Consider the following 11,066-nt stretch of genomic DNA (forward strand, 5'->3'; position numbering starts at 1 on the left):
TCTTCTTGCAATGGTTTCTCCCGAACGCATTCGGCCTAGGGAAACCGAATGAAAGACGATGCTGCTGCTGCTGCTACCGCCATGCATGCATGCATGCAGGCAGGCAGGCAGGCATGCAAGCACGCATGTCAAATACCACCTTCACTTTAAGCGTTTTCTTTTCCTTCACACACTGAGCACCAACTTCGTACTTACATGGGGAGCTTCGTTATGTTTTACATGCTGAAAATTAATGAGTTCTAAACATTTTGACCCCCTTTTTACACTTTGAACGGTGGTCCACCTATTTTTTTTTTCTAAGTTTGCTCACTTTTTTTCTAATGAGTTCTTCAATCTTCCAGAAAATATATTTCTCAGATCCACACACTTTTCCATGTTCTTCATTTCTAGTTCATCACAACCCTTGATCAACAATCGTGTCACCACAAATAAAAAATAAAAATAAAAACACTAATCACTTAGATAAAAAAAAAAAATCGTAACTTGCCCACACTCTTGGTCTCCAGGTCGCTGCACTTGACAGTCCGTACATTTCACTTTCGGCACACATTTCTGGTCACTGTCCCCTTCTCCGCACGAGGCAACCATGACACCGTCGTCACCACTGGCCACGACCGTGCTGCGGCTCCACCACTCAGTCGACGACCGACTGGGAAACAATCCCCTCCCCCCTCCCCACTCTGGATCTACGCTGGCCTCGCCACGCTAGGACCTCGACACAGTCATGTACGTACGGTCGGTGGACGGCTACGGCTTGTTGAAAACACGCCCCTTAAAGTGCGACGTTCCTATAGCACCAAGAGTCGACCATACACACGGGTCCCATGCCGTCTCTTACACTCGATATAATTGCATATATAACGAAGTAAAGACTTGATGCAGCAGCAGCAGCGCACACCGCCTCCTTTCCCGGCCGCTGTTCCTTCTCTTCTTCCTTTGCACTCTCAACTATCCGCTTCTTCCCCCTCCTCGCCGTCAGCCTTTCCTCTTCGTCCTCCCCTCCTCCTCCTCCTCCTCCTCCACGCCTTCCCCTCTCGCCCTTCTCCTGCACTCATCGGCATCCCTCCTCTCCACCCCAAAGCAGCAGCAGCAGCAGCAGCAGCAGCAGCAGCAGCGACAGGGAAAACAACAAAGCGAGTTTCTTGAGATTTTTGAGTAAAGGAAGACAAAAGGTGAAAAGATGGGGATCGATCTGTGAACAAAGAACGCTAGGGGTAGGTCGCACAAGGGAAGAAGGACGAGAAAGAGAGAGAAATAAGCAAGGCACGCAGTACACAACCGCTGGTCTTTGGAACAGCAATGTATTGAAGGACCGTAGTGGGCCGCTAGCAGGCAGAGAGGCAAAGAGGCAGGCAGGCAGGCAGGGGGGGCGGGCGGGCAGTATGGAGAGAGAACGGAAGCACAGGAAGAGCTGAAAACGGTGGCGGGCGAGGTGGGGGTGGGGTTGCATGCATGCACACACTCCGCTGACTATAGGTTAATGTAGTCCACGGCAAGCACAGACAGATTTGGCTATCAGAGCATGGGCAATCCCAGCAACATCGGGGAAAGCCTCGTCAGGCAAGCTGAAGTTTGACCTACAGTGCGTGGTGCACTATAATGCACTGAGGGCGGGGTGGTGATGGGAAGGGGCGGGCACTTAATCTCGGCAAAAATGAGCTCTTTCAGTTCACGGCGTGCAACGGCTGTGGGTAAACTAATGAGGAAGCAGGACAGTTCCTGCAGCTGCGCGGCCGTAAGGACGTCCCTCCCCTCATTGGACAGGTGCATCTCCATGCACCCCCGCACCCCCACCCCCGTCCCACTCCCCCCCGCCCCCAAACAAGAACGAGGACGAAGGCTTAAGGAGACTTCGCAGATCGAGGTCGACCCACTGATAACGCGACTTCGGTCAACTTAACGATTTAACCGGAGACTTGGAATGCGCATGAAGACAGCCATCAACTTGTCTGATCCGGTATACGTAAGAGATCTCGCAGCTGGGAAGCTGACTGAAGTAGCCGGTTGGGGGTACTTCAGATCCTCCTTGTGCGGCCCTACTGCTGCTAAACCGTCTTGGACGACTGAGGACGCCGAAGGTGGTTGGGGGCAAGGTCAGCATGGAGAGTTTACTTGAAAAGGAGTGAATGAACTAGCAAGATGGGTGGAAGTGATGGTGGAGGTATTGGTATTGGTGTGCGCGTGACACACACACACACACACACACGCAATACATGAAGCGGGGTTGAAGTCAAGTTTGGACTACGTGACAGCACAAATTTGGCAGACGGGGAAAGAGTCGTTCGGAGTTGGGATGGGGTGGGTGATGAAAGGAAAGATAAAAGACGACGGGAAAAATACACAATGAAAAAAGATATGGAAAAAATGAGGCGCTGCGAAAGGCGAGTGCTTGCCTCGGAACAAAGATGGAGGAACGAAAATAAAGGGCAATGAAGAGGACGAGGATAAGGAAGAGGAGGAAACGGGGGGAGGTTAAAAAGTTGAAGGATTTAGTTCTAGAATAGAAAGTGGGTGTAATGGGGGAAAAGGCGAGTGAAAAAGAAGAAAGCTAGAAGAAATGTAGCAGACGAATATTACGAAGAGCAGGAAGGAAAGAACAAAGAATGCGGTGAGTGTTTGGAAGAGCGGCCATAATGAGAAGCACGAAACGATGCGAAGGAACCACGCAACAAAATGGGAAGAACGAAAAGAAATGGAACGAGAAGGGGGGGGGGCCGAAATGACGCACAGAATTCAAACAAAAATATGAAGAAAGAAAAGAGGGGAGATGGAAAAAGCAGCAGAGCTGTGCGTAGTACGATCGAAGGAAAGAGGGGAAAGGAAGGGTAAAGGGGGAGACGGGATGAATAGCAACTCAAAGAAGAACGCAATGAGTCACACAGCCTCGGAAATAATAGCAAAAGGAGAAAAAAAGAAGAAGAAAAAAAAAAACGAGGAGGGGGGAAATAAGACGAAAATCCTAATGAGAAGCGGGAACGGGGTGAGCGGCGAGTGGGCGGCGCTGCCGATGTTTCAGTTTCACGAATATGCAATGTTGCAGGAAGCGGAGAGAGACACCGCTGCACCACCACCACCACTACTGCTGCTGGTGGTTGTGGTGGCGGCGGTGGTGGTGGTCGATAAAACCGCTTTCAATCAAACCTTAATGAAGGTTGCATACCGAGCATCACTTCCAAGTGACCGCGGCAACTTGGCGCCAACCAAGAGCTGGACACGCGGTCGGCGACGAAGCAGCACCAGCTACTGACGACAACGGCGACGATGACGAGGCACCAGGAGGAACGGAGTAGCTGTGCTTTAAGAAACGCATACGTTTTGCATGACCCTAGGCAGACAAGGAAGGGAAACGCACTAATCTTGTTCCGGCATATAGTGGGAGGTGGGGTGCAGTGGGAATGTGTTGCTTGAGGCCGATCATCTCCCAGCTACGACTGGGGGTGACAGCGTGTCATATGGAGGAGGAAGGAGGTGGAGGGAGATGGGAGGATGAAGAGGAGGAAAGGGTGGAGGAGGAGGAGGAGGAGGAGGCAGAAACTTGGTTCGGGTAGACGGGCCTTGAGTTGGGAGAGTACGGGAAGGGGGGTGGGTGGGGATCCAGGCATTCCGTGGATCAGCTAGCAGGCCTGCAGCAGCCGCAGAGCCAAGATGGTGGTGGCGAGGAATGTGTAGACGAACCGGAGGAAGAGGCAAGACCCCAGTGTGCACGAGGAAGAGAGAGAGAGAAATAAAGTTTGCTTTAGCTCAAGAAACGAAAAAGGTTTAGGTCTAAGTCGAGAGCATGAGGGCGCCATATTCATTCCAGTCTGGGTCGCCGCCGTTGCGGGACGGTAGGCCTGTCCCCGGTCTCCAGAATAATCTATAGCTTCTTTAGCACTCTCACCCTCCCTGCCCCTCTCTCCCTCTCTCTCTCTCCTCCTCTCTCCTCCTCCACCCCCGCAGCCAGCCACCGGCACTCGGCCATGCCACGTGAAGGGCGAATTAACGTGCTCCCGCATTATTATGGAGACAGAAAGATGGCAAGACGCTTGATTTTTTTTAAAAATAAACATGAGAAGGGCGACGATGACAACCTGAACGTGGAGAGAGAGAGAGAGAGAGAGAGAGAGAGAGAGAGAGAGAGAGAGAGAGCGGGGGAAAGGCTCAACATGGCCACCACCGAAAGTGGGGCACGGTGAGAGGAGTGGGGAGAGCACACGATGGAATGAGGAATTCAGAGCAAGAAAGCACAGGAGAGGCGTGAGGCCGGGAGGAAGGCCTACTGCAGCCGTCTGGGCCAAGTTGGTCAAGTTGGAAGGGAAAATCCGAACCGACGCGGCTGCAAGAAATGAGCATGGAGGAGGAGGAGGAGGAGGAGGAGGAGGAGGAGAAGGAGGTGGAGGAGGAGGTGGGGGGGAAGTGAGAGGCTACACTGCAGGGTTAGAAAGATCGAGGAGAACGACCACATTCGTACGGAAGAAAGGACATTGGGATCGAGACTACAAAACGGATATTAATGACACAAGGACGGTGAAGTTAATCTCGAGGAAAGACAGAGGAATAGGGCGGGTGGGAGTAGTCCGGATGAATAAAGGTGGCTTAGCGTTCGGGTAAAACCGGGAGAGAGAGAGAGTGTGTGTATGTGTGTGTGTGTGTGTGAGAGAGAGAGAGAGAGAGAGAGAGAGAGAGAGAGAGAGAGAGAGAGAGGGGGGGGGGGAAGGCGAGCCGGGTGCCACACTGTCAGTACCCACCAACGCTCAAAACTACGAAAAGACTGGAGTATTGTGAGGGCGCAGGATTCGCACTGCGTAAACTGCGCCGAGGTGTAAAGACTCACGGTGTGTGTGGCATGTGCACTATGCGAGTACACGGGGGGGGTTATTAACTTAGTCATTGCAGCGTTGCATCAACCTATAATGCAACAAACTCCAGACATTTGCATTATGCAACTGATGCTGGAAGGTCTATGGCCTGAACGGGTTTTTAAATAGGTCGAGACCACATTTGGCGCCGTGTCCCCACCCACAGGTGTGTAATAATAATAATAATAATAATAATAATAATAATAATGATAACGGTTTTGAATTTGCCGCAGGAAAGCCTCCAGAACTCGCCACATCATTGGGAGTGTCTCGAAGTCGCGGCGAATGATGAGAATGAACTGATTAGGGGAAGAGGTTCACGCTGAAGGGAAGCCCTACAAAGTCGGCCACATGCTGTTTGTTGCTGGCACGCTCTGGGATGTTCAGTGTCATCACCGGGTCGGGGCACCCTGGCATATGCGCCCGCGCACACGCACACACACACACAAAATACGTATGAAAGCGCACGTGCTTTTGTAACATGAGAAAACGTAGGTAGGCATGTGTGAGGAGAGGGGATAACCTGGGGGGAGAATTAGGGACAAGAAGAATACGGTGGAGGGGACCCAGGAGGAGGAGGAGGAGAAGGAGGAGGAGGACGAGGAGAAAAAAAGGGGATGAATATGGCCTAAATGAAGGGAGGGGATAGGGAAGAGAAGCAGGAGGGGAGGAAGAGAGGAGAGGAGGGGGAGGGGAGTAGAGTAGAAGGGGGAACATTTGTGTTCTCTTCGGGAAAGGGGAAAGACCTCTGCCGAAAAGGGGGAGGAGAGTGGGGGTGGGGTGGGGGGCCAGATGATGCAAATGGAAGGAAACGTAAAGACGCGATGACGTGGAAGAGAAGAAATCGATGTAGTGGAGGTGGGGGAGGGGGGAGGGGGCGCAGAGGAAAATAAAAGTGGGGACAAAAGAAAGTAAGAATAGGAGACCGAGACAATAGAGGATGAGGGTAATAAAGGAAAGGGAGGGGAGGAACCGAGAAAGAAAAATAAAAAGAAAAGAAAGGGAAATTACTAAATGCGAGGCGAGACGAGATGGAAAGAAAAGCGGGAGGAGGAAAGGGTAAATAAAAAGAGGAGGAGGAGGAGGAGGAGGAGAGGGGGGAATGGGAAGGGGGAGACGCGTGGCGAAGAAAGGGTGAAGCGCACGCGGGGCGAAATGAGGGAGGTAAGAGGGAAGCGAAGAGGGGGATGGGGGCAACAAGATGTGAAGATGGGAATAGAAAAAAGAAAAGAAAGAAAGGAAGGAAGGAGGGAGGGAGGGAGGGAGGTGGGGAGGGAACGCGCGGCCCAGCAGAGAGGGTGGAGATCCCCTCTCCGCGGTACAGATTCAACTAAGAACGTTGAAGTTCCGATGTGTCTATTTTAACAAGGTTCCTCTCCACACAGCCTTAGTCACCCTACCTTCTTCATCATGGCGGAGTGTATTTATATTTTGTTCTGGTTAGAATATGGCCATTAATATATATATATATATATATATATATATATATATATATATATATAATATATATATAATAGCGATTTGATTCAGCAGAGGGTCGAAATGGCGTAGAGGGATTTCTTAATGGACAGAGACCCTCTACCGGAAACCAGATTGGCCATCTACTGAATAAATTCAATTTTACTTGGTCAAGACATAAACGATGTAATTGCGTTAACATTAATTAAATAGTAGAGGGGGGGATTGGTTCTTCATTAAATCACCAAGCGACACACACACACACACACACACACAGCCTAAGTTGTAACGATACATGAATTTGAAGCCAAGTATGATAATTTGATAAATAATTAAGAGAAAGGAACCTATGATTGTTGCTCCTTTTCCTGCATATAGCTAAACATGTGCACAGACACACACCTAATATATAAACGATTTCGATGGTCTACGAATTAAAATGACAAAAACGCGTGAATCATTCCCAAGAAGCTGTTTTCCTTAAAACAGAATATACATTTATGAAGGCACATGGCACCATTTTCATTGCAAGAAAGGTCTTGGGGGAAGGGGGGGGGTTGTCTAGTTAAGCCATTTGCGCTCTCGCTTTACATTGGAGGAGGACGGGACAAGCCAAGCAACTTTAGGGCAAACGAGAGTTCAGGACTCACGAACGCGGGCTTAAGTAGTGCGGGTGGGCAGAGAAAGAATGAGTGAGAGCGTGAGTGTGAGGGGGGGGGTGTTAATATTTGGGATGAAGGTGTAGAGTTAAATACCACGAAGAGAATCTCAGGACAGGTGGGATTAAAACGTAAAGGCAGCTCCTACTGTATACGACAAGTAGGTCAGTACACACACACACACACACGTACGGTAAAAACATTACGGGGACATAAGGTATCAAAGGTGAATTTGTAATAAACGTAACACATTTTTTGTCACATAATAGATTCAAAATAAGTAGGTAAGCAAACAAATAAGGGCGAATTAACCTGAATAAAATGAATACGCAAATCATGCTTTCAGCCCGACGAGCTGATGTATCGTGGAAGGCATCTCTTGAGGAGCGAGCACGGAAATATCACATGGGACACAATAAAGCAAAACATTACTGGGGGTGATCGGAGGAGAGTGAGGGGGACTTGTGTATGTGTCTGTGTGATTCACCATGGTCTTGGATCACGTGTTGGACTCGTGATCGGCAGCTATTTCCCTCCCGGAAGAGAGCTCAGAGCTCATATATGACCGATCTATGGGTAATGCTGTGACCTTACACGCACACACACCCCCAACTCCCCGCCCACGAGAGTTGGAGTAACGATTCGCAGCGCAGTGATAGTGAAATATTTTCAGACCTGGGCGGGATTCGAACCCGGACCGCCGTAGTGGCAGCCGGGAACTCTACCAACTGCGCCACCGAGTCGTGTGTGTGTGTGACGTCAGCCAAACGTCGAAGATTGCGTACGGTGACGTTGCGAAAGGGTTGTGATCACGTGACACCCAGGAGGGAGATGAGGGTGGGGCACTGAGATAGGGTGCGTGGGTCTGGACGCTGGAGGATAGGCTTACGTTGGACGGGGCACGTGGGTGATAGTATGGCATATGGGGACAATTGGGGTGAGTGATTGCAAGGGTACTGGGAAAGTCGTGAGGGGGGGGAGTGATTTGGCGTAGGAAACGATGAGGAGGAGGAGTGTGGAAAACGTGGGAGTGATGACAAGGAAAGGTGCGGAATGGTGGAGTGACAAATAGGAGAGCGTGGGTGGGTGAAGTGATGTAGGAGTCTTGGAGTACTAACTGTTTGTGACACGGGGAAGAGTTTGGGAGATGTCTGTAACCCATTGTAGGGCGTGTTGTGATGGCAAGGCAGAGATGTGGGGCGCTGAGGTGATCGCGTGGCACAGGGGGTGGGCGTAGGGAGGTGTCGGGTGGGCGGGCGTTAAAGGCGTGGGATGACGGAGCGTCACGCTTTGGGAAGGGGAGGCGGGGGGGGGGGCGAAGACGCCGGGTGGCGAAACTCCACACAGTAAGGACAGAAACAGTTGAAAACGACGAGCAATGGTCTTAAGATTACCAAACACACGGGCACACACACCCAGGCTGCTCGGAAAACGGGGCGAAGTGGATTCGACAACGACCTCGAAATCCGAGGGGGGCAAGAGGGTCGAGGCGATTCCACCGGGAGGAAAATCGTCTTATGATGCTACGAGAAGCGCCACCATCTACAAGGCATTGAGACCAAGCAGGGCTTCGGCGCCACGACCAGATCCTCTCTACTTGCAATGGCAACTCGTGTAGGCATGAGCAGGGGACAGAGAACGCCAACTGAAAGGGTTCAGCAAAAGACACACATACATACATACATACACACGCACACAAGACTACACTTACATGCGGCGGCGGCGGCGAGACGGAGAGAGAGTGAGCGAGCGGAGGAGCAGCGGCTGATAAAGAAGCGGAGAAAGCGAGGAAGATGAATAAGGAAGGGGGCGCGCGAGTTGACGACGGACGGACGGAGAGAGGAGGGAGGGGAGAGGGAGGAGAGGAAATCAATGATGTGTGGGGAGGAGGGGGCGGTGAGGGGTGGGGGGGATGCGCTGATGAATGTATAGGCCTAGAAAGGTGTAGAGGGTGGGAGGGGGTAAGGGACGTGGAATGGAAGAAAGGAAGTGTAAAAACTGGGTGCCAACGTTTTAATAGACGCAGTACGGCGGAGCAACCGCGGAATTCGTGCATAATCTAAATTTCACTTTGGGGAAAAAAAAAAGGCCTACCACTGTGTGGCGCAGGCTTATGCCACATTCACGACCTCCGCTGCATAAAACTACGCCATCGATCTCTTCGCGGACTGTTTCCATCATCAAAAGGAAGAGCACGGCAGGTCCTCGTGAATAAGCGACACGCAACCGAAACTTGGTTAGCAAACTGAACAGCCGAAGTATAGGAGGACAGCACCACACCACGAGAAGGAGGAGGAGGAGGTGGAGGAGCTGGAGGAGGAGAAGAAGGAGAAGAAGGAGGAGGAGGAGGGTGGTGGGGAGAGCCATGAGGGAAAGGAGGTGGCAGCGGCGGCGAGTGGGTTGGCCCGACTGGAAGGAATTGGTGCAAGGGGGGAGGAGGGGGAGGGGGAGAGGAGAAGGTGCACCGGGTACTCACGACGACTCGACTCTGGACTGTGTTGTTCTCATCTTCCGGCGGCGCGCGGCGGCCACACTTTGCCCACGCCGCCGATCTTCCACACCCATATGCCCACCCAACTGCCAAATGACCTCCCAAATATGCAGAGTAACCACGACTTGAACTTTCTATCATAACAGTGATTAAGAAAATATTTTCAGTCGATGAACCTGTATGTATGGGAAGTGCGTGCACCCGCGTTTATTTGTGCGTAATACACAGGAGTAAAGTTCGTAAGGTCTCAAAATTGATCATATCCAGTTTCAAGTTCAAGTATGGTCACTTGGGTTGTCTCCTTGTTCCCCAATTATCACACTTAACCAAAATCCATATATCATCCCAGCCTGGGCTATCTATCGCATTTTAAAATATTATAAAGATTTACGCAGGTGTGTGGAAAACCTTTCATACCATGTGTGTGTGTGTGTGTGTGTGTGTGTGTGTGTGTGTGTGTGCGTGCGTGTTTTGCTGAATAAAAAAAACTTTCGCTACTGACGGGGCCATGACACTGCATAGAACGGCAACCGCAATAACAGGAAAAGTGCTACTCTGTATGGAAGGAAGTAGAAGCGAAGGAGTTTGAGTGGAGTGATGACTCGTTTCACCAGTAACTCCCAGGAGGGAGGAATTCCTGGGTAGTAACTAACGAAGGCACCAGTTTCCTCAACTGGGTGGCAAGTGATGATAATACTATTTCGCGTAGACATCTCAGACTAGCGACCTTTTAAAAATGTACAACCACATCATAATACTAATGGTAATTACTATAATCATGATAATATTAAATGCACAACCACGTACACTGAACATCGACTCGGTAGTCCTTAGCTATGTCAAGTCAGTCGTGAGATCCCCCCCACCCCCAGCCCCCAGACTTAGGACGACGAGTCGCGTTGGCCTGCCCATGTGTTTGCTTGGGCGTGAAACCAGAACGTATACACCTCCACGGGATAACTGTAACCAAAGGTCACTAAATTTGATTTTATGGCTTCTACTTTCAAACGAACGGTATTAGGGAAAATATAAAAGGACACAAATATTGGAACAATAGTCATATTTGTGATTACAACTAAACCAATATAACCCTAAACCTCGTCAAGTCTGGAGTGAAAGATAACTAATACATAAACAAATGAATAAATAACACACACACACACACACATATATATATATATATGTGTGTGTGTGTGTGTGTGTGTGTGTGTGTGTGTGTGTGTGTGCGCGCGCGCGGTGTAACTCCATGCATTTTCCTTTTCGGGGTTTCTTATACGAGGTTAATAGCACAGAGAAAATGTCGAAAGTGTCACGGTGGGTGGCCACAAGTTCCCACTTCCTTGCGCATCTCCACGTGGTGGAAGTTGGCAACCTCGCCGAAATGTATAAACACAGACGCGCACGTACGCACGTGTACACAAACATACACGTGCATACACCCAAGAGTCGCTGTGTTGCGGTCACTTTCGTGTTTTGGACAGTAACCAGTGATGGGACCATCTGCTCCAGGGAAATATTGTTGCCAACAAAAATCATCATAGATGGCGGTGACATCCATGGCCCTTGTAATCCCCATATACTTGAACAAACCCCGAAACCAACGTGCGAGTGTAGACCTCG

General features: G+C 50.4%; 1 protein-coding gene across 7 annotated transcripts in view; it reads right to left on the reverse strand.

The window, feature by feature from the left end:
- Positions 1-11,066, reverse strand: part of LOC143036810 (uncharacterized) — a 96,232-nt gene that overhangs the window by 60,925 nt on the left and 24,241 nt on the right. The window contains exon 1 of one of the 7 annotated variants that reach the window (XM_076204579.1): positions 839-966. The exons of 3 other annotated variants lie outside the window; for them this stretch is intronic. In XM_076204579.1, the coding sequence (XP_076060694.1) occupies positions 839-855 (17 nt within the window). In that variant the 5' untranslated portion in view covers positions 856-966. Of the gene's footprint in view, positions 1-487; positions 643-838; positions 967-11,066 lie in introns of those variants that run through there. 3 more of the 7 variants (XM_076204583.1, XM_076204577.1, XM_076204584.1) reach the window with 3 other exon arrangements.

This window comes from Oratosquilla oratoria, chromosome 21 (genome assembly GCF_046742065.1).
Source record: "Oratosquilla oratoria isolate Oo_2021 chromosome 21, ASM4674206v1, whole genome shotgun sequence".
Lineage (NCBI taxonomy): Eukaryota > Metazoa > Arthropoda > Malacostraca > Stomatopoda > Squillidae > Oratosquilla > Oratosquilla oratoria.